Raw genomic sequence first — 27,437 nt, forward strand, 5'->3', positions numbered from 1 at the left:
CTACCTTTGCGTTACAGCTAGTGACTAGGTACAAGTATCATACTTACGCACATTTGAGTGAGCCATTTATGTGCCAATTGCGCTGCCACAGCGCACTATGACAGTTTATAGACGAATGGGCAACTACGTTGGATTTGAGACTCCGACAATCATCCACCACTTAATGCCCTTGCAAGGCCATCTCATTACCACTAGATTTGCGGGTTGTCACTTTGATGAGACAGTCTTCCCGTCGTTAGGGGGAGATAAGAACAAGAATGTTCAACATGAACTACAGGAATTGTCGCGGTCTGTCCCCACTATGTCTCATCTCGATCCCCACTAAAGTGACGAGATCACACATATCTGCTGCAAACATGCCTGCAAGGATGGACATCCCTACGAGAGGACATAACGCCACCCTACACGGAGGTAGGTATGCCGCCAACGCCAAAGAAAATGGCACTCCGGCGTTACAGGCCATGGCCATGGCCCCAGCTAGGATGGGTGGGAGGCTCGTGGGTTCGAATGATACTTTGGCACATTCCAATCCTTTGATCATCGATCAAGACTCAAAATCCGTCTCATGAGAATCTTCTGGATTATGGTTATCGTTGGGGGACTCCTCAACATCAGAACCTATTCCTGAGAATATAGAGCTATTTGAAAATTACACTAGTGTACATGAGACGTGGGATAGAAACTCCATCATAATTGATGATGTAGTTGCGCATGAGTTTGTTGAGTCCGATGATATCGAACCACGCTCCGTTGATGAATGAATACCAATGTAGAGAAATCTTGCCTAAATGGAAAGATGCGATCCAGGTTAAGTTGGATTCTCTAACAAAGAGGAAGGTTTTTGAGCCAGTGATGCCAACACCTCCTAACATAAAACCTATTTACTAATGGGTCTTCGTTAGAAAGTGTGATGAGAAAAAGATATGGCAATCTTGCCTTATGGTGCAAGGCTTCTCACAAAACGCCCTGGAATCGACTACGATGAGATATATTCTCTCGTAATGGATGTCATTGCACTCCACTACCCTGTTAGTTTGATAGTTTCCGAATAACTAAACATGCAGCTTACAAATGTGGTCACTACGTATCTCTATGGGGATCTAGATACAAAATATACATGAAGGTTCATGGTGAACTTCATTTACCCAAGTCAAGTGGCTCTAGACCACAGAGCGCATTTGCAATAAGATTGAAATGCTCACTAAAGTGACTACTTGATTGGGAAGGGATATACCCGCGCGTTTCCATAACAAGTTTCGGATTCTATCGCAGTTCATGTTAGCCATGATTTTCATTAGAAGCCCTTAAAGAGTTAAGGAAAACCACTGAACACTTGAAATCCGAGTTTGAGATGAAGGATTTTGGGAGGACACGATTATGTCTCGGTTTGGAACTTGAGCATCGTGTTGATAGATGCTTAGACATTTTGACAAGGTCAAACCTTCAAGCACCCCCATGATTGTCCGTAGTCTTGATCCTAAAAATGATCCTCTTTGTCTGAAGGATGATGACGAAGATGTGCTAGGGGCAGAAGTGCCTTACTTGAGTACAATAGGCACATTATTGTACTTAGCTCAATGCACAAGACCGGACATCTCATTTGCAGTAAACTTGTTAGCTAGGTATAGCTGTGCGCCAACGCGACACCATTAGATTGGTGGAAAAAAGATATCTTTTGATACTAGAGATGTACAATTGATAGGGGCATGCTTTATCGATCCCTACAGAGAGATGATAGATTCGGATTCATCACACACCAGGAACGCCTCCAACACTGGCCTGCGTCCTCTATCCCCATCCCATAACGACATGTGTTTTGGAAGGTTTTGCTGATATTGGGTATCTTTCTGACCCACACAAAGGTCATTCCCAAACTGGTTAAGTGTTCACCATGGGTAAAGACCGTGATATCTTGGAAGTCTACGGAACAGACCGTAGTCGCTATATCTTCGAACAATGCAGAGATCATTGCTCTTCACGAAGTGGTTCGTGAATGTATATGGATTGGATCCATAATTACGCATGTTCGAAAAATTGTGGTTTGAAGTCTACCACAGATGAGTCTACGAGCATTTAGGATAATGCTGCTTGTTTTGAACAAATGAAGCAAGACTACATCAAAAGCGACAACACCAAGGATAATCAGCAACAACAAACTCTCCTCAAGATCAAAGTGAACTAGGTTCAATCTGAGGACAGTGTGGCAGGCTTGCTCACTAAGTCATTGCCTAAATTCCACTTTTGAGGAACATGTTGGTAGCATCGTTTGCGGAAGTTATCCGAACTCCTATGACCGTAGTCATCAGGGGGAGATGCAGACATCAGGGGGAGATGTCTATATGTATGGTCTCGAATCGTGAAGGGTGTGTTGTGCTCTTTTTCCCCTTCGACCGAGGTTATTTTTGTCCCACATGGTTTTTATTACTCGGCAAGGTTTTTAACGAGGCAACGAGAGAAGCACCACGTTTGGGCGACACAAGGGGGAGTGTTTAAGTAAATCTAAATTGTGTCTGGCCCAAACTCTAGGTTACTTGACCTATTGGTAATAGGGTTATTAACTAGATATAATCTCGGAGAATCTTAGAGATATCCATTCAATGTATGATTACCTTTCCTTGTACGATTCAGATTCTATGCATTGTAATCCTCTATATAAATAGACCCCTATTATCAATGAGAATACACAGCAATTCTCTCTCAAATATCATTTCCCTAAAACAATTCATTATTTTTCTTTTTATGTCGGCGTGATGGGGGTAGGGGTGGTAGACCATATTGTTCACAAACGTTGCTTAATTCATATTTGGCGGTTTTCTTATCTGTTTTGACTTGAGAGTTTAATTTCATATCTATGCACATTTTTAATCCTTCTTTTTGAATAACTGTAATAATGTTTCCATATGTAAGGGTATCATAGTTAATGTGTCCTGTTTCATTACTTAGGACCTCTCTAATTTTGTGAGCAAATAATTTGGGCAAGCCATTTATGAATTTTTCTTTCCAGAAGGGTTGGTTACTATCATCTCTAAGCATAACTCTAGAAATGAAAACATCTTTATACCATTTAAAATCACTTAAGGTCGGGCATATGAGATTGCTAAGTTGATCATGGATTCTAGAGGTAATAGGACTAGATGTGCCAATGAAATGTTGAATGATTGAGTAAAATAAAGTGTTAACAGTATCAGAAATTCTCATCTCGATGTTTTCATCGAAGATTGGAAGTCCTTGCTCGTTATGTTTAACTGCTTGTTTAATGGCTGCTCTAGAAACAGGTGTGAGATGTTTCTCCCACCAGGGATAAAGCATTCATGTGGAGAGGATGTCAATAATTTCAGGCTGGCTAAAATTATGATTGGTGACATAGCTATTGGCCGCCATGGACATATGATGTAATTTATTTAATATTTCTTGCTCAGATAAATTATCAGTGTTCCACTCGTATGTTTTATTGGAAGAGACTGAAAACTGATTACTAGGATATGTACTGGGTTGAATATCTAATGGTAGAGGGCGTTCTGTCCAATTTTTGAAATTTCTTCTCTTTGGGAGAGCTATTCTGTGTATTTGGAGATCTCTAAATTTTTTATCTATTTTTGAAATCATACTGGAATCACTGTCAGAATGGAGGGAAGATTCTAAAGATGATTCATGGATGTGGATGACTGCAAGTTTACTTGGTTCAGCTTTTGTCTTTAGCTCTTTTAACATTTGTTCAATTTTGTGTGTGGTGGAGATAGGCTTGAGATCAGGTTTATTTATTTCACTAAAGTGAATTAATGGTGTTTCTGATTGTTTGTGGGGTAGGATGCTTACTTTTGAAAAAATGTTATCTACTTTTGTTTTTATTTTGTCTAGTTGATTTCTTATAGTTACTAGGCTTTGGTTTGTATAATTACTTTGTTCAATAGTTTTTTTAGTTTCTGGATCATCTCCAGCAACTTTAAAGGGTGATGCTATTACATGTGTTTGGAGGTGATCAATGGTTTCAACGAGGGGATGACTGGAAGAAACAATGGAATTGGTTGGTGTTTTCCATTTTGCTTTTGTTATGGTTTGAATATTATGGGTTTTTTAACGTTGTTGGTCTATGAAATCAAGGAAAAATATTTCAGATTGGGTTTCAAGCATAAAAGCTTGCCAATTTTGAAGCAATTGTTTTCGTTGTTCAATTAAGGGGTATTGTTTTCTATAGAGGTTTCGCCTATGAATATTTTTAGCGGACTCAAGATCTTTATCTATTTGATCAAAAAGAAAAAGATCTTTATCTAATTTTGAATAATTAATTGTAAACTAAGTAGCACCGATACGGGTACGAGTATCCGGATACGATGCGGTGCGATACGTGGATACGGTAAATTCAAAATATTTGAGGATACGGGTACGCGAAGGATACGTCAATTAAATATATTTTTTAATATATATATATATATATATATATATATATATATATATATATATATATATATATAAATTTTTAAAATATAAATAAAACATGTATAATATAGAGAAAGAAATTAACCACGGTTAATCCTTCTTAACTAGACTAACAGTATGCCATATATAGAGGTCAGTTTTCCACATCATCAATTAATACACACCAAGTCACCAAGAATACTGTAATACATATCTCTTTCATTTTCCTCCATATAAAAAATAAATAAATAAATTACATTTATAAGCCCGAGAGAGCCTTACGTACGGCACCCGCACCACGTGGCAGTAGGGCGGGCCAATTAGTGCCCAAGCAGGGGGTATTTTGGGTATTGCATATTAAAAAACAGGGGCATTTTCAGAAAAGAGGGAAAAGTTTGAGATTTTTGATTGGAGGGCCGCACGGCCCCACCACGTGGCAGCCCCTACCCAATACTTGGTCTATAAGCCCATATATAGGTGGATAAGGTCAATTGATATTCAATTTAGGGATGAGACAATAGCCTCTGATAAAGTAGATTTGGCCTTCCTCCCGTTCTCTTTTGCAATACTGCAAGTCTGCAATCATGGATTCCTCAAGGTCTTTGACGACCAGGCTCTTTCTCTCCCTCTCCAAGAAGAGGAAAAGAAGCTCCAAACGAAGGAGGAGAAGAAGAGAAGAGAAGAGAAGAGAAGAGAAGAGAGGAGAGGAGAAGAACGTACTGGAAGCTTCAGCTGTTTTTCAAAGTCTAATCGAAGAAAGTCTGTATCTTGAGGTCTGATCGAAGAGAAGCGGCTGCTGCAGATAGTCTAAACAAATAGCCTTGGGTAGGTCTTTATCTTTTATGTTTTTTTTTTAAAGGAAAATGTCAATTGTACCCCCGCGTATCCAATTTAATTACAAAAATTCGTATCCAATTCAGATACGACATATCCAGACCGTATCCAAATCAGGATCCACGTATCCGAGCGTATCCAAGCCGTATCGTACCCGTATCCGGGATCGGTACAGGATACGAGGCCAAAATGCTGTATCCGTGCTTCATAGATTGTAAATGGTAGACTAAGTGTATTTAATTGAGGGTTTATTGGAGGAACAACCTCAAAGTCGGTAGCCGTGGGAGATGTTTTTTCCTCATCTAAAACCTGTTGAGTTTTTTTTTTATATTAAAGAGGATCAAATGATTTCACTCCTACCCCCATTGTGACTCGAACTCATGACTTCGTACATAGGTAGTGGATGCTCTAACCACTGAGCTAACACCACATCGTCTAAAACCTGTTGAGTTTCTACGTAACTAGGATAACTAACTTGAGAGGTAGTTTTAATATTTTTAATTTTTAGTTTTTGTAATTCTTCCTCTAATTTTTTTATTCTAATATTCTTTATTTCTTTATCTAAGTCGCAATCTTGTCTCGACATATTTTCAGCAGAGGTGGAACTTGCAAAAGAATACATTGAAGCTGTGAAAGAATGTCTTGAAGATTGTCCTAATTCATGAATTCTAAGATTTTGGCTTATTCTAGGATTATTAAAGTTGATTTTTACTGTGTCATCGTTGTATTGTTGGATACAGTTTAAATCGAATAGATTATGCTGTATATTAATAGGTTGGTTTTCACTGGTGAGAGACCATTCAGAAGGGAGATGGACATCAGACCATCTGATTGTATGTGGAACTCTAATTTACATGAACGAACAGAATCTGTCTAATCTGAACCGTTCATGTAAATTGCAGTTTTGGATGCCTTAACGATCGTCAATTTGGCTGAAAATTTGTAGAAGTTGTCACGCCCCGAATTTTGAATAATAAGTTCAAATCCGAAACATAAATTAAACCACTTAATCAAATAAACGTTCTGAATTTTTTTCTCAAAACAACCTCACCACACGATACACAAACTTCAAATCTCGAAACCTCGAGTTCATTATTACAATTCACTCTCACAAGAAATATTGTAAAGCTCTAAATGAGCATAACACACCTCACCGGCTCACAAAGCAATTCAGATTGACACAATTGCAGCTACTCTACGCAGCTCGATCTCCGTCCTGATTCTCTTGACCTGTAGGATTACCCGCTACACAATTTGAATAGTGTACCGGGATTGCAACAACACAAACCCGGTAAGCTTTTGACAGCCCGTATGAGTAAACAAGGAATTGCACGACTTTAAAGAACAAATCAATTTAAGTGATTCTTGGTATAAAAATTGAAGTGCACAACGTCACTTCAAACATCAATCAACTCACATCTCACCATGACCATCCAAACAACTAAACTTTCCCTTTCCAGTATATACTCAAGGGTATATGATAGTTATAAAAACCCCTCCACGCAGCATGTCATACTCAAAGACACATAAAAACTTGAGGTTATCCCTCAAACAGTATGATGGCAGACAGACTAGAGCTCTAACTGAATCGTAACCTGTCACCTTGGCCAAGGTTCAATCTTACGATAATACGTGTCATAATCATCGACACACGATGAAGACACCTGCCACTATCATCGACGCACGATGAAAACACTTGCCACAATCATCGACACACGATGAAAATACTGGGCACTTTCATCGACACACGATGAGAACACTTGCCACAATCATCGACACACGATGAGAATACTTGGCACCATCATCGACACACGATGAGAACACTTGACACTAACATATAATTCGTCTACACATTTCAACTATCGCACTTTACTCAACTACTCTTTATCACGAACAACTCAATACATCACACAATGTCATAACTTTCAATATATATTTCACGTAAATATATATATATATATATATACGTAATCACCTACACAAGAGTGACTACTAATACCATCTATAGTTCACATGCAATAAAAACAAGAAATTCATTTTTATACTTAAATTCATTTTCCTTACCTGTGAGTAGTAGCCCTATGAACCGTAGTCGATCAAGTTCATATTATTTCAAAACAAATCTTTATTTTCTTAAAACAATTTTCCACACCTTTATAATTCAATATAAATCACTAAATTTCGGTTTATGAAGGAACCATGTGCGATTTTACTCACCTCTAATCCAGCTGCGTCTTCTTAACAGCTCAACAACAATTTCACAAATTGTCCGCCAAATCGATCCGTCAATCACCTAATCCAACACGATCTTAACTTAGCAATTTATTCAAAAACCACACAAATACAACAATCCAACGGTCGGATTCTAAATTAATGATGATCCAACGGTCGGATCGAAATTACGCGATGATCTAACGGTCAGATCCTCACGGATTGCCCTTAGGATCATCCTCCAAAATTATCACGAAGATCCAACGGTCTGATCTTCCTGAATCGTCCTTACAAACATCTCCACAAATTTATACGAAAATCCGACGGACGGATTCTCACGAATCGCCTCCCTAATCACTGTTTTGCATTTATACGAAGATCCAACGGTCGGATCTTCGCCCATGACCACACAAAGTCACTGGGACAGTCATAAGATCATCATATCAAAACTACAAGTCCATCTGACGGTCCTAACTTCACATATCACAAATCTAACGATCGAAATCGATCGAAACTTAAAAATTCATAACTTAATCATACGATATCCAAAAATTGCATATAATATATCAAGATGATCGTATTGAAATATAGAATCTAAAAATGCACAGAAACTATATTTTTGACCCCCGGAGGTGGCCGGAAAGGGCCGCCGGAATTAGTGGCAGAGCCGCCGCCGACCACCGCCAATGGTGTCGGGGCCGGGCTGCTCCTCTTCCTCTCATCATGCTTAACAACTTTCATAACTACCATGTAAGCTGAAAATAACCGGAAGTGGTTGAAATTACCTAAAACAGTCGAGGTGGCCGGAAAATTTCCAGAATCCGGCGAAATTTGCAGAATCCGGCAAGGCTTGATTTCGACGTCAAAACTTCAATTTCAGGCTTCGATCCCTTCTAGAGAGTTGTTAAGAAACTCAAGGTGAACTCATTGGTTCAAGAATCACAGAAAAATATGGTCTGTAGCTCGAGATATACCGATCGAAAGCTTCGGTGGTCGGAAAAATTCCAGAATCCGGCGAGCTTGAGTTTCGACGTAAAAACTTCAACGAAACGCTTCTATTCCTTCTGGAGAGTTGTTCAGAACTTCAAGACGAACTCACTAAGCCAAGAATCACATAAAGAGGTGGTCTGTAACTCGAGATACACGGATCGAAGGGTTGTTTGTCGATCTAAACCAGTCGAGCTCCGATGAACGTGAAATCGTTCTACCCAGGTCTGGTCCTTCTTGGTGCTTGTTCAGAAAGTTGAGGCGAATCCAATGAGACAAGAATCAAGAGAATTGGCGGCCTGTAGCTCAAGATATCGAGATAGAACCAAATCGAGCTCAAAACGGAACCGTGTCCTCCGCCGCCACTGCCGGCCGTGTTGCGGTGCAAGGTTGCCACTGGTAGCTGCGCAAGAACGAGGTGGAACTATAGGAACTGGTCTGGTCTTGATTGGTGGTCGGTAGAGGGAGAGATGAGTTGATGAAGATTGCTCTGTTTCTTGGATGGTTTTCGGACGTGAGACAGAGAGAGTGAGAGAGAGTTGTCTGGTATGATTGAATGATTATTCAATTATGCATAATCATGAATGATGATTAAGACACCGGCCTTGAATCAAGGAACACCCTTCCTTTTAACAAAGGTGTTTGCCACCAACTGTTTTGGTTAAAAGAAAAACCGGTTATTACAATCTACCCTCCTTAAAGAAATTTCGTCCCGAAATTTAAGCGCAAGTTAATTGCTCTCGATTACGGTTAACCTAACCATCGAATCTCCATCTTTCCCAAAACTGTAGTAATCTACAAAGCCACAGCCCTTTGTATAAAAATACATTCCTATGGCCACTAAATCCTTTCATCACAAACGTAAACTCACACAACAAGAATTCACAGATGAAATCCTCATTCCCACTTAAGTCATCAACATGACATTCCTTCACCGCATCATTTCTCAAATTTTCAACACAACAATTGCCTCAAGCAACCCACACTCAAATCACCACGTGACATTGCACATATAGCTGTTTTCACACAGATCGTCATCCTGTACTGGCATACAAGCACAGTAAACACTCCCACAAAGTGTTTCGCTACTCAATTAGCATCACTCAAAAAAAATCATTCTCAAAAGCACGCCAATAAAACATGTCACCCAGTGATGATGACTTGGGCTTGCTCAATCCTTGGGCTAAGCATTAGGGCTGGCCAATTGGGCCGAAGAAACCGAACCATCCACATTTCGAACCGGCCCGAACCAATTTGGGTTTAACATTTGGGCCTACCATTCGGGCCGAACAATTGGGCTTACTATTTGGGCCTACCAATCGGCCCACCAACTTTCAGCTCGACTACGGTATGAAATTGTACATACCGTAGGTATACCGTATATATGTATGCATACCGTATAGACCGTATATACATATGTATACCGTACAAACCGTATATATGTATGCATACCGTACAAACCGTATATATGTATGCATACCGTACATACCGTATATGCGTCCGTATATCAAGCATATACGAGATCCAAAAATATTTGTAGGAGGCAAGGTTCGAACTCCCGACCTCGAACACGAAGGTTTTGCTCCTAACCACTGAAGCAAGAGCTGCCTTCATTAATATATGCTCACGTGTTATATTTATTATGTCATAAGCGACATAAATAAAATAACGGGGGAGGCAAGGTTCGAAACCTCAACCTGCTGCACGAAACCTTTGTCCCCAACCACTGGAGCACAAGCTGTGCTTAATATAATGTGTACAATTGTTATACTTATTATGTCATAAGCGAACATAATAAAAATAAACGAGGCAAGGGTCGAACCTCTGACCTCTTGTACAAGAGCTTTGCTCTTCAACCACTAGAGCACCAGCTGCTCTCGTTACTATCCATGCAACTCCTTTTATTTATTCTATCATAAGCGATAGAATAAAAACAACTGTCGGTACACTCCACGTGCCACGACACGTCTCTTCCGTGATTTACGGAAAGCAGATCACTTTCGGCGAAAGCTGTCTGCCACAGCGTCTCGAGATTCGCTCGGTCCCCTCACACGCTCTCCAAGCGCCAACAGCTTTTCCGTGTTTTCGGGTGACTTTAATCCAACGCGTAGATTGAATCTCAGAGATCGTCCATCCAACGGTGGAGATCTGCTCACCTTGTTCTATAAATAGGTGCATTCTGGAGAAAAACTGTTCACACCAAAGAAAAGAAATTTCTCCAGAGTTTTAGCCTTTCTCTCTCAAATCTTCAGCCTTTCTCTTCTCAAATTTCCAGTCCTTCCCTCACCAATCTTCAATCCTTCTCTCTCAGATCTTCAGCCCTTCTTTCATCTAAGAAGTTCAGATCTCCAACACTACTTCATCAACTTCTATCCATCGAACAACAATCTCCCTCAAACACTCAACATCATCGTTCTTCAACTTTCACTTCCTCTCAACCCATCACCATGGAACCATGAACTCTGCAACTAATGGAGCTACAAACCCAACAACAAATCGAGGATGGAGGAAACAACCAAGCAGCCGGGAGTAGTGCCAACACGGATTTATGGCGAAGCCGTACCAGGTGGATTCCTACTCCAGATCAAATAAGAATCCTCAAGGATCTTTACTACGACAAGGGAGTTAAGTGCCCAACTACAGAGCAGATTCACGAGATCTGTCTCCAGCTGAACCAGTATGGACATGTTGAGGGCAAGAACATTTATTTTTGGTTCCAGAATGTCAGGGCTCGAGAGAAGCAGATGAAGAGGTGCAATCAGGCTGCTCAAGTACCCGTGGGAACTAGTTCTACTGGTACTGGTGGATCCATTGATATTAACTTTGGGTCCACTAGTCCTACTGGTGCTGGTGGATCCATCGACATCAATTTTGGGCCAGCTGGTGGATCCATTGACATCAATTTTGGGCCACGGGTCGACTGCAGTGTTGACCGGTATTCCTCCTCACCCTTCAACACTAATACTAGTACTTCCTCCTTTGGCACAAAAGGAGGACAAACTTTCATGGAACAGCGAGGGGAGGATCACCAGGAGATTGAAACTCTTCCTCTGTTCCCCATGCACGGTGAAGACGTCCTTGGTGGCCTGAAGACTACTTCTGAGGGAGGTAGCGGCTATGGCTACTATTCCGGTGGCTCTCACGTTTCTCTTGAGCTCAGCCTCAACCCATCCGGAGCTGGTGACTTGGCTTAGTATAGTGTAGTTCCCTTTTTTTTTTTTTTTTCTTTTTTTTTCTTTTTTTTTTTTTTGTAATGTAACTAATGTCTAAATCAATAAGACTGAATGTATGTGGTAGACTTTTCTTAAAAAAAAAAAACAACCAACAACGACACCAAGGATCGAACCTTGGTCACCCAATGCTCTTTCAAAACCTTAGCCAGCTCAGCTGCACTCGTACTTCTAGTTTCCTTGAAGCTTTCTAGATTAGTATCCACCCCTACGTAAGACATATCTTAATTCACCAATTGGTACTAGTAAAGCACCAAATATTTCACCCTGACTACACCACAGTTCAAAATCTTATCCTCACAACAATATCCGGCCTCATAATTTAATTATACAACACTAGCACTCCTAGGGTTGAAACAACGTTAATACCTAAGCTCAAGAGACACACCGAGAGGTGATGTAACACATAGCGATCTAGTAAAAGGCATAGAAATCAAACCTAACACATCCACAATTGAACTAGATATAAAGGAGTGGGAGGCTCCCGTATCAAACAGTACTCTAGCAAGATAGTTATAGATAGATAAGGTACCTTCCACCCCAGTGCCTCTCTGACCAATGGCGAAAACTCTAGCAGGTGCTGGAGGCAAAAGTCTCTGTTGAGTACCCTGTCCTGCACCCTGAGGTTGAGTACACTCCTTAGAAAAATGTCCCAGCTGGCCACATCTAAAGCATAGTCTGGTTTGCGCCTTCGTACACACTTTAGAGGTATGGCCCCGTTCGCCACAGTTGTAACATTTCACTGGTGCAGCTGGTGCTACTTGCCTCACAGATACAGCCCTAAGTGGGGCCGGTGCTGCCCTGGCTGGAGTCTGGTGCTGATAGGTTATCCGAGCAGGGGTTTGTGGATGGAAATGAGTCCTCTGTCGCTTCCACGACCCACCTCTATGATCCCTGGAACCACTGCTCCCCACAATCGCCTTCCCTTTCCCCAAGGATTCTCTCATAATCCCTCGTTCACTTACACGCATGTTGGTTGCCTGCTCATGGGCCATGGCACTAGCAAAGATCTCTCCTTTAGTGGCTAACCGAAGGGGATACAGTATCTCCCTAATCCTGTAAGTCAGTCCCCTCAGAAACTTTTTAGCCAAGGCTCGGGCATCCAACTGGGGAACGAACTTGTATAACTGAGTGAACCGTGTTTCATACTCTCTCACAGTCATAGTCCCCTGTTCCAGAGCAATAAAATCTTGTTCGATCTGTTCCCTTACTGCATCAGGAAAGTACATGTCTCGGAAGAGTTCAACAAAACCGTTCCAAGTCAGAGTAGCCACATCCACCATACTTCGCTGACTAGCCCACCATGTTCTGGCATCCCCCTGAAGAAGATAAGCAGCTATCTTCCACTTCTCAATTTCGGTGCAAATCACCATTTCGAAACAGCTCATCATATTCTCAAGCCACTGATCAGCAGCCCAATGATCAACCCCCCCTTCAAATGGGGTTGCACCTAACTGTTTGATCTCCTTAACCAGTTTGGCTAAGCGAACAGCATCCCCTACCTCCACAACAGGTGGAGTAGGCTGTACATCAAAAGAAGACTCTGCATCACTCAAATAAACTTCCTCTAAGGGGCGGGTCCTTTCCCCCTACCACCAATTCCGCCTCCTCTTCTGCGCACATTATGGCCTCGCTGTCTGTCCATTACCTAAGGTGCATAGTACGCTTGGTTAATATAAGTATAACACTTACACACATTATAAGTCAAATACCAGTCCATATTAACCAAGTCAATACCATAAGGAAAGCACTCAAGGTCCTAAAGCAACTCGACGTCCTAGACGACTCCTAACGCTCACACATACCCAATGACTTTGCCAATACCGAAGAGTACACGATGGGGATCCGCTGCAGACGGGCCATCACTCGGTAAGTATTGACATATCACCAAATATGTACCTTACGCTCTGATACCAAACTGTCACGCCCCGAATTTTGAATAATAAGTTCAAATCCGAAACATAAATTAAACCACTTAATCAAATAAACGTTCTGAATTTTTTTCTCAAAACAACCTCACCACACGATACACAAACTTCAAATCTCGAAACCTCGAGTTCATTATTACAATTCACTCTCACAAGAAATATTGTAAAGCTCTAAATGAGCATAACACACCTCACCGGCTCACAAAGCAATTCAGATTGACACAATTGCAGCTACTCTACGCAGCTCGATCTCCGTCCTGATTCTCTTGACCTGTAGGATTACCCGCTACACAATTTGAATAGTGTACCGGGATTGCAACAACACAAACCCGGTAAGCTTTTGACAGCCCGTATGAGTAAACAAGGAATTGCACGACTTTAAAGAACAAATCAATTTAAGTGATTCTTGGTATAAAAATTGAAGTGCACAACGTCACTTCAAACATCAATCAACTCACATCTCACCATGACCATCCAAACAACTAAACTTTCCCTTTCCAGTATATACTCAAGGGTATATGATAGTTATAAAAACCCCTCCACGCAGCATGTCATACTCAAAGACACATAAAAACTTGAGGTTATCCCTCAAACAGTATGATGGCAGACAGACTAGAGCTCTAACTGAATCGTAACCTGTCACCTTGGCCAAGGTTCAATCTTACGATAATACGTGTCATAATCATCGACACACGATGAAGACACCTGCCACTATCATCGACGCACGATGAAAACACTTGCCACAATCATCGACACACGATGAAAATACTGGGCACTTTCATCGACACACGATGAGAACACTTGCCACAATCATCGACACACGATGAGAATACTTGGCACCATCATCGACACACGATGAGAACACTTGACACTAACATATAATTCGTCTACACATTTCAACTATCGCACTTTACTCAACTACTCTTTATCACGAACAACTCAATACATCACACAATGTCATAACTTTCAATATATATTTCACGTAATATATATATATATATATATATATATATATATATATATATATATATATATATATATATATATACGTAATCACCTACACAAGAGTGACTACTAATACCATCTATAGTTCACATGCAATAAAAACAAGAAATTCATTTTTATACTTAAATTCATTTTCCTTACCTGTGAGTAGTAGCCCTATGAACCGTAGTCGATCAAGTTCATATTATTTCAAAACAAATCTTTATTTTCTTAAAACAATTTTCCACACCTTTATAATTCAATATAAATCACTAAATTTCGGTTCATGAAGGAACCATGTGCGATTTTACTCACCTCTAATCCAGCTGCGTCTTCTTAACAGCTCAACAACAATTTCACAAATTGTCCGCCAAATCGATCCGTCAATCACCTAATCCAACACGATCTTAACTTAGCAATTTATTCAAAAACCACACAAATACAACAATCCAACGGTCGGATTCTAAATTAATGATGATCCAACGGTCGGATCGAAATTACGCGATGATCTAACGGTCAGATCCTCACGGATTGCCCTTAGGATCATCCTCCAAAATTATCACGAAGATCCAACGGTCGGATCTTCCTGAATCGTCCTTAAAAACATCTCCACAAATTTATACGAAAATCCGACGGACGGATTCTAACGAATCGCCTCCCTAATCACTGTTTTGCATTTATACGAAGATCCAACGGTCGGATCTTCGCCCATGACCACACAAAGTCACTGGGACAGTCATAAGATCATCATATCAAAACTACAAGTCCATCTGACGGTCCTAACTTCACATATCACAAATCTAACGATCGAAATCGATCGAAACTTAAAAATTCATAACTTAATCATACGATATCCAAAAATTGCATATAATATATCAATGCCAAGACTATATATATATTTGAAGATTTGCTATTGTAGCTTTGGAAAAATTATGTCTTAGTAACAATGCCAGCTCGGCGGAGCCGGTATAGGAAAAGACTGTTTTGCCCTCATTATTTTGGTTTTTACGACACTGCCATCCACCCATAGGTATAAATTCTCATCTTCAGCCGCAGTTCCATTTTGTTGCCTCTCTCTCGCAGTTGTGCCAAAAGCACTACAACCAACTCAAAACCCAAATTTACTTATCAAAAACCCAAAAAGATCAAATCTTTACAAAACCCAGAAAGACCTTTTTTTTTTTTTTTTTTTGTGTGTGCATGAAAAGCAATATCAATGAGCAACAAGACGATGTTGCAGGAGCTTTGTGTCAAAAAGGGGGGGGGGGGGACTGCACCCAAATATAGTAGCACCAAGCAAGGCCCAGATCACACTCCTCAGTTCTCTGGCCATCCTAAGGCCGTCAGCAGTGATCTTTTTCTATCTCTCAAGAAAAATGAAATCGATTTCACTTTAGCCTGTTTTCAGTTGATTGAAAAAACTGAAAGTGACAATCACTACAAAATGTATGAAGACACAAATGTAGAAGAAAATGGAACTACATCGATGATGGAAAATGACAACTCTTTCATGCTAGGCCACAATTCAGAAACCGACAAAAACATGTGACTTGCTGAAAGAGCATCTTCAGCTTTTTAAAAGAAAAGAGACGACAACACTTTATCAAGAAGGAATATGCTTTTGTCATTCGATCTTAATCATCTAGAGCACTCACAAAAGCAGAAAAATAATGGAGCCTTAGGTCCTGTAGATTATGTGTTTTTGAATTCCAATTTGAGTTCCGCTCCCTAATAAAGAGTCTTTGAGTCAGTTTGTAGGGCATCAAAAAATTGAGCAGAATAATTTTCTCTCAAGAAGTAAAAAAGCCAAAATAGTAGTGTGCTAGCAGTGTGCTCTTCGTGTTTGAGTGTGTGAAATGGTATGCTTTTCCTTTGTAAGTACTTGTAATCAGTTCTGAGTAACTAAACAACTTTTAGCTGTTTACTCAAGAGTGAGGCTCTAGGTCTTTAGTCTGTATTTATGCTTGAATAAATAAATTCTAGTTTGTGTCAAGTACACTGTCACACAAATATTTGTCTCATTTTAGCATTAATTTATCAGCTTTATACTTATTCCCTACTTTAATTTTAACTATACCTTTCTAAGAACAACATTGATTCCGCCATGTTAGTAACCAATTAGACATGATGTCGTTAGGTAATATTGTGGCATGTTGAAGGCTAGTTCTTTTCTGGAAATTAAATGATTTGATTATCTGCATAGGGGTATTATCCAAGTAAACTCTAATTACAGTAAGATACCGGTAAGTTCCAGGCGACCTTTACATAATTGTCCCTATGTTCCATACATGTGAGATGTGACTACTTTATCACTCTGTATATATACTATGCAGATCTATACCATTGATAGATCTATAAATTTAATTATTTAAAGATGTCCTCCATCATGATCATTTCATGTCACAAATACAAAATCTACCCTTTATTATTGTCGATCTGTGACAAAGATTCAATTCCAGACACTATAATAAACCGTGAATAGTGGAAGACTAAAAGTTTAACATATAATTTTAGTACTTGGAAATCACCAAAGAAAAATTATAAAGAAACTTACAAAATAGAAACTTTTGAATCTAAAACAGAATATTCAATTCAAAACACAAGAGCAACCAATAGAGATTGACAAAGATCTTGAGAATATTCAACTGCTCTCCCCGAAATTATCAAAGAACATATAAAAAAGATATATAATTCTCTTCATATAGGCATAGTACAAATCAGAATACAACCCCTATATGTCTTGGTCTCAAAACTTCTGTTTTAGTTGCACTTCGCGACTGTTGACAACAAAATTTGAAGATTATTTTCTTGGACTGGTTAAATATATTCTATCTAATGGGCCGATCCATTTTAAGTGTCTTCCAAATTTTCATGTATCTCTTTCTAGTTTAGGGACACTTTAAGCCTCAACTCTTAACATCAAAACACTTGGTTATGATATGCCCGTAGGAGAACAACCTTTAGCTATAATCTACAGTGTATTACAAAGTTATGACTGAGATAAATCCTAAAGCTAAAAACATCGATAGTAGGGAACAAACTCTCTTATTAGAAACTAATATAAGAAGATCAAATGTTATAATTCCAAAAACTATTCACTAGAGTAAAGTTGAGCTTCTTTCAAAATATATGATAGAAGAGGCTTTCTCTCTGAAGCCAATCCAAAACCAACAAGTAGAAAATATCTACCAATAGCAATTATATTTTTCCATTTTTGGTAAGTCATTCTTGTAATTAAATTGAGAGTTGGTTCGTAAATAATACCTTTACTATACAAATAGTTGCTCTTATAGATACAGGAGCATACATGAATTATATCCAACAAGGAATAACTCCTACCAAATTCTACGAAAAATCAAAAGAAAGTCTTTCAAATGCTTAAAGAAAGTCTGCACCCTCCATGATCCTCCTGCTTTAGTCACTGAAGCTCTCCTGGATGATATTGCTGGACCTCCTAGAGCTAGAAATTTTAGTGCCAGCAATGCTGGCTAGTTTCCTTTCTGTTGTTTTCTTTCTGGGCTGATTGCCCTTCTGAAAAAAAAAACAAAAAAAAAAACTGACAAAACTAAAAGAGCGCTAGGTTTTTTTTGATAGACTTCCTATCTCCATTCAACGGCGCGTCCATAGACGCTGTCATACGATGGGCTTTGATGACTGGTGAACGTGGTAGGTGGGAGGTGGCAGGAGAGATTGGGGTCGCTCGTGGGTTGGGTTTTAGTTCTTGCAGGCTAGGGTTAGTGGATCTGATTATGGTCGTTGGGTTAGGGTTGGAGGAGGCTGAAGTGGCGGCCTGGTGGCGGCGGATTCGTATATGGACCTCAACAAAGAAGGATTTTTGGTGAGAAACCCGGTGATGCACAACCTATTCAGTTGCATATATGGGGATAATCAAGATTTGAATCTGGATCTAGGCAGGTTGTTGGGCGTGTTGGTGTTAGCTATGCAAGAATTGGGCTTGGCTTGGCTAGTGGGTTCACGAGCTCTCCTTGTCCCTATGTTTTGGGTTTGGGCCTGGGTTTTACGTTGGGTTGCTTCGGCCCGGGCATTTGTTTTGGTCTAGATTACTTGGGTTTTTTTTTTTTTTTGTATTTTGCTTTTTTACTTTTACTAGGTTGTAGCTTTATGTCGGTAATAAGTGCTTTCCACTTAGTGGTAGGGAGATGCGAGCTTTGTCCCAAGCTGTGCACCTTGGGTGCCTTGTCTGCTCTGGTCAGGCGGCAAGTTCCTTACTTCGTCAAATGGTCGCAACCTCCTAGTGGAAGGATGGAACTCAGTGCTACCAAATTATTTTTCTGGTGACAACATATTGGGAAAGTTGATAATAGTAGTAACTTATGGCTCTGCGAAAGTAGTATCTTTCCGATATGTCACCACAATTGTAAAGCGAATTAGGGAGTAGCTAGTAGAGCACTCTTCGCTAATAGGTGCTTGTTAGAACTTAGAATATGCATGTGTTTAGTTGAGACTCCTGTTATTATCTCAGGATGTTTTTCTGAAGCTTATTATAATATGGGGTTTAGGCTCAGTGTTCCCCCTATTTTTTTTTTTTTGCAATTTCATTAATTGTCAAGGCTTAACAACAGCCACATTTGGCCCTTCTTTAAAAAAAATATATATTAATAAAATAAAATATAAACTCACTTTGTATCGACGATAATTGTATCTAAACATCTTTTGTTGTTGTAAACAACCTTGAAATTGAGTTAATCTTGGGAACCCTTTTCGTTAGTATAATCCAACCCTTCAAAGGTTTAAACTAATATGCCTTTTCAGTTCTTAGAAAATCTAAGAGCCAAGATTTAAACTTAATAAAAAGTTTGTCAGTCTCAAACTTGTATTATGACTAATAGACAACTTATTATTTAATATGATATTGAATGGTGGAGTGTTCTATTTTTGTTTAAATGAAAAATCAATAAATAGTGGAAACCCACACATTAGAGGGTGGATTGTTGATGAGTTATAGTGTTGCATTGAATTAATATGTTGTTTGTCAGAGCTAAACTAGGATTATGGTTCTTCTAAAATTGGTAATTATCCATGTTGCGTCAGTTTCAAGCCTATACTATGAGATTTATTTTTCTATATGTTAGTATAGGCTTTATTGTATATTGGCATTCCTAATACAAAACCTAGACTCTTAGGTTAAGCTAGAAGTGTGTTAACTGTTGGAGTGAAGACCTAGTCGAATGAAAAGGAAGAACAATGCCCCAACTGAGTTTCCCGGTTACTTTGATAGGTAAATGCATTGCATTTCATAACCTCTTGTGTCTAAATGCATATTGGGATTGAAGACTGTGTTGCAATCCAATGAAGTTTGTTTGTGTGACTTGCTTAATTGTCGTTCAGGTTTTTTCAAGGATATTTTCTTATTCAAAGCAGTCCATCACTGAGTGTTAGAAGGATATTCATTCAGACTGATTTGGTTAGTTAAGTCTCCTATTTTTCTTTAGGGTTAAAATCACATTTTATTTATTGATTATTCTGTTAGAAAATTTGTTTCCAAATAGGAGTCAATTAGGTTTGGAAGTCTTAAAGTCTCCAAGGTTTTAGGGGCGGTCTACACAATACATATAGGCAGAAAAACCATTCATTCTGTACACTTTTGAAAAGAAAAAAATATTTTGTGCGTCAAAGGAGTTTTTCAGTTACATCAGAAAAACCATGAGCGCTTCATAGAGAGTCATTAATTAATTTACTTGTTCCACGCTTAAGTAAATGATTAAATTCAGTTTACCCCCCTAAGGTTTGGAGGTAATTTCATGTTAGTCCATGTCCTTTCAATTTAATCAGTTTACCCCCCAAGCTTTCCAATTTCAATCAGCCGTGTCCAATTTCTACTATTTCGTCCAATTTGGACAGTTAAGTCTGACTTTTGAGGGCTAAAATGGTCATTTCAAGAAAAGAAAAAAACTATAAAAAAAAAAAGGAATTTTTTTCCTTTTTTTCGTTTTATTTTTTTATTTTTTTTCTGTTTTTTTTTTTTCATTTAAACATTTTTTTTTTCCATCTTTTATATATATATATATATAAATTTTGTCTTCAACCTATACACCACAAGTTATAATAGGTTTATTCGTTTATAAAAATAAAAAGATACTCTAGGTGGTTGAAAGTCTCTCGTTGATCTATGATATTTATGATATATCTCCGATAAAGAGAAGAATTTTAGGATATATCCCCAATAAAGTGAAGAAATGTCTGTGTAAAATTATTTTTTACAGATAAAGTGTAAAATCGTAAAGAAATATCTGTGTGAAATCATTTTTTACAGATATTTATAGATAAAGTGTAAAATCGTTTTTTACAGATATTTCTTCACTTTATTGGGGATATCTCCTAAAATTTTCACTTTATCGGAGATATATCACAAATATCGTATATCAGCGAGTGGCTTTCAACCACCTAGAGTATCTTTTTGTTCTTATAAACCTATTATAACTTGTGGTGTATATGTTGAAGACAAAATAAAAAAAATAAAAAATGAAAAAACAGAAGAAAAAAATAAAAAAAACGAAAAAACAGAAAAAATAAAAATAAAAAAAATAAAAAAAAAGAAGAAACAAAATATTAAAAAAATATATAAAATTCCTTTTTTTTTTTAGTTTTTTTTGTCTTGAAATGACCATTTTAGCCCTCAAAAGTCAGACTTAATGTCCAAATTGGATGGAATGGACACGGTTGAGGAGAATTGACAAGCTTGGGGGGTAAACTGATTAAATTGAAAGGACAGGGACTAACATGAAATTACCCCCAAACCTCAAGGGGGTAAACTGAATTTCCTCAAGGGGGTAAACTGAATTTAATCCTTAAGTAAATTGGTGAATTAAACAAACATATTTTTCATCACCCTTTTCAACTTGCATATCGAAGAACCCACACGGTCAGTTGGTGTCATTGATTGCAAAATGATTGAGAGCCAAGGTCAATGCTTGTTTTTTTTTTTTTTGTTTTTTTTTTTTTAAGGATCAAAGGGTTTCACTCCTGCCCCCATGGTGACTCGAACCCATGACTTCGTACATAGGTAGTAGGTGCTCTAACCACTGAGCTAACACCACTTCGTCAAGGTCAATGCTTGTCAATCCACGAAGATTAGTGAAAGTGCTTCAACGATGGAGAAGAAGAACGTCAATGTGATCAGACAATTGTCTAGAAAGAGGTATAGTAAGAATAGATGATGTCAGCGCTACTGGTTGCTGTAAGTCAATTGTACTTGAATCTTTCCATTAAGTGAGTTGATTTTCACTAAAGACTTCAAGAGTTAAGGCCCCGCAGTTGTTACCTCATTTTGAGGGTTTTACTGCACAAACAATTCATGTCTTTGTTGATTGCTGTGTGATTGCTTCTCTCTTACTTGACTTCTACTTCTGTGTTCTTTATTTCTCTGGGATTCCTTGCCTTGCTTCAATCCTAGAAAATAATCTGTTGGAGTTTTGAAAAAAGTTGTGGGTTTTATCAGGTCAGTTTATTCATCCCCCCCCCCTTCTAGGCTAGTTTGTTTCCATCAGAGTATTTTCATTATATTTAATCTAGAAAGTGGTAAATTGTGTGCTTAATTAGAGAGAGTGATGTTAGTTATAGTTCTGTGCTAGGAGATGTGAAGTTTTTTTTAATGTATTATAGGCTTCGCTTAAATGTGAGTTTAATCTTGACTATAATATTGCTTACATGTTCATTATATTTGCTTAGTTAAGGAATCTATCTAAAAACTTGTACCTGATCTCTGATTAAGTATATGTATACCTCTAGCCATCGTTTATTAATTCATATCTTTATAGAAAAAAAAATATAAGATTTTTTTATTTTTTTTTAGTAATGCCACAGGGGCAAAATAATATATTCATCACAAGCCAGAATAGTTCGTTACATACCCTTCCGCTGTCATTTAAGGACATAGACATACAAGAAGCTAGTGGTAGTACCCACAAGTGGTACATACATATAGTCCTACTCATTATACATTCAATACGTAGAACTAGCGAATATCCTCATTCGGTACTACTCTAGAGACGCTAGAGAGACATAGAGCATATAAATGCTTAGTTTCCTAATACAAGGAATTATTGTAAATAGATAAACTAAAAACATAGAGATGGGCCTAAGGCAAAACACCCCAGCCCAAAGTAGAAAGCCCTAGAGGGCAACCCAAGAGAAGCAGCCCAACTCAAGGCCCAGCAAGAACTGGTTGATCCAACCCTGACCACGTCTCCTTCACCCATTTGCTGCCTGTACTGGCCGGTGTAGTTCCTCCGTACGTCCTCCGCCGCAAAACCAGAGTCCCGCCGCCGAACACCGCCAAGAGACAAACCACAGAGCCACAAAACCATCGCCGAAGTAGCCCCCCGACATGAGCCTCCCACAAGCCCACTCCGCCGCTTCAGCACCGCACACCGCTGCTGAGAAGTTCCAAAAACCACTTCGCCGATGGATCTGGAAAAACCCCTATGAGCGCCGTCCCGTACAGGAAAAACAAACAACCACACCCAGAGGAGGTGCCCGAATTCGCCAACCAAACTGCCAATACCCCAAGCCAAACAACCCCTCTCCTGCCCTCCCAAGCAATAGCCTTCAAGCTCCCGTCCGGCAGCGCCTCATTACCGGCAAGGCGAACCAAAACCGACCCCAAGCCGCCACCGGATGAGCAAGAATTCTTCAAACCCTAGACCAAAAGAATCCGGGTTTTTTTGGAGCAGGTAGGGGTACAAATAGATAAAAAAATATAAGATTAATTTGTGAAAAGTCTCTCAAATTTTCTTTAGGGGTACAAATAGATAAAAGCCCTATTTTCTCTATCAGCACTTGTTCTCACATTAAGACTAGAGTTGTCTCCTCGTGTCACCGGTGCTGGCCGGCTTCTAAGTCCAAAGCTTTTGGATTCGATCATCTTCCTCCCATCAATTGCATTTGTTGGAGATGGTCATGATACTTCTGGTTCGTCAATGGTTGGACCGTCCTCTTGGGAGGACAGCTTTCTGCTCGATATCAGCCTGAAGTCTTGGTGGCGGCCAGATTTCCAAATCCATGTACACAGGATGCAGTTTGGGTGTCCCGAACTCGATTTTGAGGAGAGGCCTGTTGCAACCTTGTTTACAAAGGAGGTTGGGCTCTGTGTTTTCAATAAGGGCGGCAGTTCAGCTGGCTTCAAGTTTGCTTCGTTTCGACGCGATGGCGCAGTCCCAGGCTATGGTGGCGGTTGTGTTGCAGTCAAGCTAAAGGCAATAGTGGCGCGGCAGGGCGGCCGTGTTGCAGGCCCCGCAATGCTTGTTGCGATGGTTACGGTAGATGCTAGTGATGGGGATGTAAATGTGAGTGGAGGCTGCTCTTGAACCTCCCAATCTTTTCTATGCGACTGGATACCTGTTATCACGGTGGCTGATGGTCAGGCGGTGGCAGCTGGGCCTACACGAGATGTCATCTCTGTTGGAGGCACGGTGGGTACCAATAATGCAGTTATGGTTTGTCATGTCTCTTGGGTCTCTAGCCGGGCTTGAAGCTGTTTTTGGGCTTGTATGTTTTGAGCCCCGAAGGTCTTTTGTGGGACTACCTATTGGGCCTATGGAGCATATTATACGCTCAAAGCAAGCGCATAATTTAACCCTGAAAACATCGTTAGTAGTATAAGCAAATAGGGATCGTTCTATTCCGGGGATTGAGGGTACACCTGTCATTGTCAAACAATTAAACAATTAAAATTAAAACAAAGTATAATATTCACAAATGTATTCACAAAATATAAACATTTTACACGAAAAGGGGGGATTTTGTTTTTGGTTTTTTTCGAAAATGAAACTAAGTTAACAAAAACAATTAAAATGAAAAAACATAAAAATACGAATGGAATGAAGGAACAAAGATCAAAACCGAAACTTATGATTAAAATTGATTCAAACCCTAATATTGTTCATCTAAGTCATGAGAAAGGAGTTGATCATGTGAAACATTCGAAAGCAAATGAATTCCCATTTTTTACTTTTCAATGCTAATTAACCTAAGCGAAAGCACCTAGATTAATCCTATCAAACATGCAATCAAACCCTAGAAAGCTAGTCAATCATGTCATGTTTAACGCATTACACATAGAGAAAGGCTATCAACTCAAGTGTACAACTTAGTATGGAAAAGTCCACCTAATTGCAATTCTCTTTAATTAAATTCGATCTTTGTACAAAACCTTTACTACTTTGATTCAAGTTTACACAAAACGAAAAGTCGATTTCATGTTCTTAAACCTAGCACCATTCATATCGAAACCCTAAGTGTTTGCAACCACATAAGATTAAAATACAAAAGTTATCTATAACGCAAATTTAATTAAACAAACCCACATAAGCAACTCTCGAATCACAATATATGAATCTGAAAATTCTCAATTAATCATAAAAATTCCAGAAATAATACTTTGTTCAAACATATATGTCAACTAGTTCATAACCAACGAAATTCAAAGCAAAGGTTACAAAGGAGAATCGAATTACACCGTGGATGAAGATGAGATGGATGATTCACGTTGTGGATTCTTGAAACTCGAAAGCAAGCTTCAAGGATGGCTATGGATGGAAGTGCTCACGGCTTCTCTTCTTCTTCTTTGGCCTTGCTTGAACTCGTGGAGATGACTAAACTTGAAACTAGAGGATGGAAAGGAAAATGGAAAGGAAATGGAGAGACAAAGAAGATGGAATGGATGAAGGAATGTCTTTTCTTCTTTGTTGTAGCCTCTATTTATAGGCTACCAAGCAAAACTATTTGGATTTAAACAAATGATGATATGTTAGGTTTGAGCATTTAAACATTAATGGAATTTATTAGGTTTGAGCATTTAAACACTAATGGAATTTGTTAGGTTTGAATATTTAAACACTAATGGAATTTGTTAGGTTTGAGTCACTTTCTACTCATTTTTTTCCTTCAATTAATTCTCCACCAAGACTTCAGATTTTGCCCGTGACTTCTTCATATGAAATGATCCATCATGAGTGTAGATCATTCTGTAAAATTTTCAGAATTTATCTCCATGTGTTTGGGCCGGAATTTCTGCTGGACTCCTTACAGGTCCAGTTTTCCAGTTTTGCTTCTGCAGAAAATTGGGCTGACTGTTTGAAGGCCTTCCACTTCTTTTTGGCTCTTGCACTCTTCATAAGAAATGTTTCTTAGGATGTCTAGAATGGATCTAGAAGGTTTCAGCTCATTTGAAGTTCATTTGGTCAGGTGGTCGCTCCTTCTTCCTTGCTTGGCTTGGTTTCTCCTAGCCGGAGTAGGAAAATGTGTAAAGTTGACCTTTTTAGTGCATTTCCATTTTTCTCCATCATTTTATGGACCTAACACTTATTTCATCATCATCTACTCCAATGTACCTAAAAATAAAAATTGAATTAAAAATCGATTCGTTAAGGAATTAACTAAGCAAAATGTGAGGAATTAACTATTAAAATATCACATTAAAATGCTTCTATCAAATTCCCCCACACTTTGCTTTTGCTAGTCCCTTAGCAAAATCAAAACACAGACACAACTAAGACTCAACGAAAATTTAAAGACTCTACAAATACAATGACTCTATTGCCCTTCAACTTTTTGTCTCAGCAATCTCTTACTTTCACCACACCAAGATTAGCACTCAACCAAGAATTAATGTTTAGGCATTCGAGAGTTAATTAAAACATGTAATCCACACATACACAAGTAGGACTTGGTTGTAACAATGGTGATGGGTTTAAGCTTAGCATGCTTCAGACAAGTATGATTCAAATCTCACAAGTATATCCCTCTTTCTTCTCTCAGATCATGGCAATGCTTAAAAGCTTATTCACTCAAGTACATGTGAAAGATAAACAAAGTAGATCACATATGTATAGAAACAAAAGCACATAATTTTTCTTTTAAAGATCTCATGAAGGATATCAACTACTTGCACGAATGGACTGCCATAGGTTCAACTCTTGTAACTTATCTCCACATCAAGGGCTGTCCCATCTTAAGGATCAAGAAGGTCCTCTCTCAAGGGTTGTAATGGGGCTCAGGCTCAAGGTTTAAAGAAACGAAAGGTAAGGATTTATCAAAGTGTCCTAAAAACCTAGTAGAGCTCATATGAATGTAGAGATTTCGAAATATTCCACCAAGGCATTGCAAAAACGTCACTTCCCCATAGTGGTAATATAAGAGGGCCAAATGTCTTCATGTTGGGCCCAATCTTCAATGTAAACTTCCCTTGAATCTAGTGAAATGGACAAAGGCCAAATTTTTCTGTAGTGGGCCTTCAATTCAAAGCAAACTCCAAAATCACTAAGTATGGGGTATTAAAGTCCATATACTTTTCTTTTTATTTCTTTTTAGCCGTATATATATATATATATTTTTTTCTTTATTTTCATTTTTCACGGCTTTCACATATCTTTTCTTTATGGACAATTCTACCCCCACACTTGAACTTTCACCTCTTCTCAATCTTCATCTTTAACACCAAACCCATGTAATATGTCTCAAAAGTTAGCTCCACTAAGTTCTTAGAACAAAGGGTAGAGTTGTAACTATACTAAGCTTCATGGTTAAGGATTTTAAGGGTGATGAACGAAAAGGCTTAATGTAGGCTCAAAGGGGCTTAACTAGAGGGGTCCCACGACGGGCACAATTGGGGACACAAGTTTATTTGGCAATGGTGGTAATTCCTAGAGAACCTCTATCCCTTCCAGAATCAGGGCCATGTATTGATATCACGTCTCAACAAGCACAAGAGCGAATTCTAGCATTCTCTAGTCCATTAAACTTAATCTATGGCAAGCAGTCAATCAAGATGAAAGAATAATGAGATCATCAAAACATCGCCAAGAAATTAAGAATATATTTTCATTTC

The 27,437-nt window shown here is 38.9% G+C and overlaps 1 protein-coding gene and 1 long non-coding RNA gene across 2 annotated transcripts; both read right to left on the bottom strand.

Annotated features, from left to right (window-relative positions):
* Positions 1-6,276: 6,276 nt before the first annotated feature.
* On the bottom strand, positions 6,277-9,094 carry LOC133734868 (uncharacterized). Its single transcript, XR_009858628.1, has 3 exons — positions 8,247-9,094; positions 7,468-7,543; positions 6,277-6,495 (listed from the first exon to the last, which is right to left on the bottom strand). It is a non-coding gene; the product is annotated as an uncharacterized LOC133734868 (long non-coding RNA).
* Positions 9,095-12,040: 2,946 nt separating this feature from the next.
* LOC133730781 (uncharacterized) lies at positions 12,041-13,323 on the bottom strand. Its single transcript, XM_062158305.1, has 2 exons — positions 13,300-13,323; positions 12,041-13,201 (listed from the first exon to the last, which is right to left on the bottom strand). Exons 1-2 carry the CDS (start codon positions 13,321-13,323, stop codon positions 12,041-12,043), a joined length of 1,185 nt encoding a protein of 394 aa, XP_062014289.1.
* Between the last annotated feature and the right edge of the window lie 14,114 nt (positions 13,324-27,437).

The sequence above is a fragment of the Rosa rugosa genome, chromosome 2 (assembly GCF_958449725.1).
Source record: "Rosa rugosa chromosome 2, drRosRugo1.1, whole genome shotgun sequence".
NCBI lineage: Eukaryota > Viridiplantae > Streptophyta > Magnoliopsida > Rosales > Rosaceae > Rosa > Rosa rugosa.

Bases quoted from the DNA above. Each gene is read 5' to 3' on its own strand.
- LOC133730781 (XM_062158305.1), bottom strand. From the start codon at position 13,323: ATGGACAGACAGCGAGGCCATAAT. The intron at 13,202-13,299 runs GTGCGCAGAAGA...TTTGATGTACAG, and splicing joins ACAGACAGCGAGGCCATAAT to CCTACTCCACCTGTTGTGGA.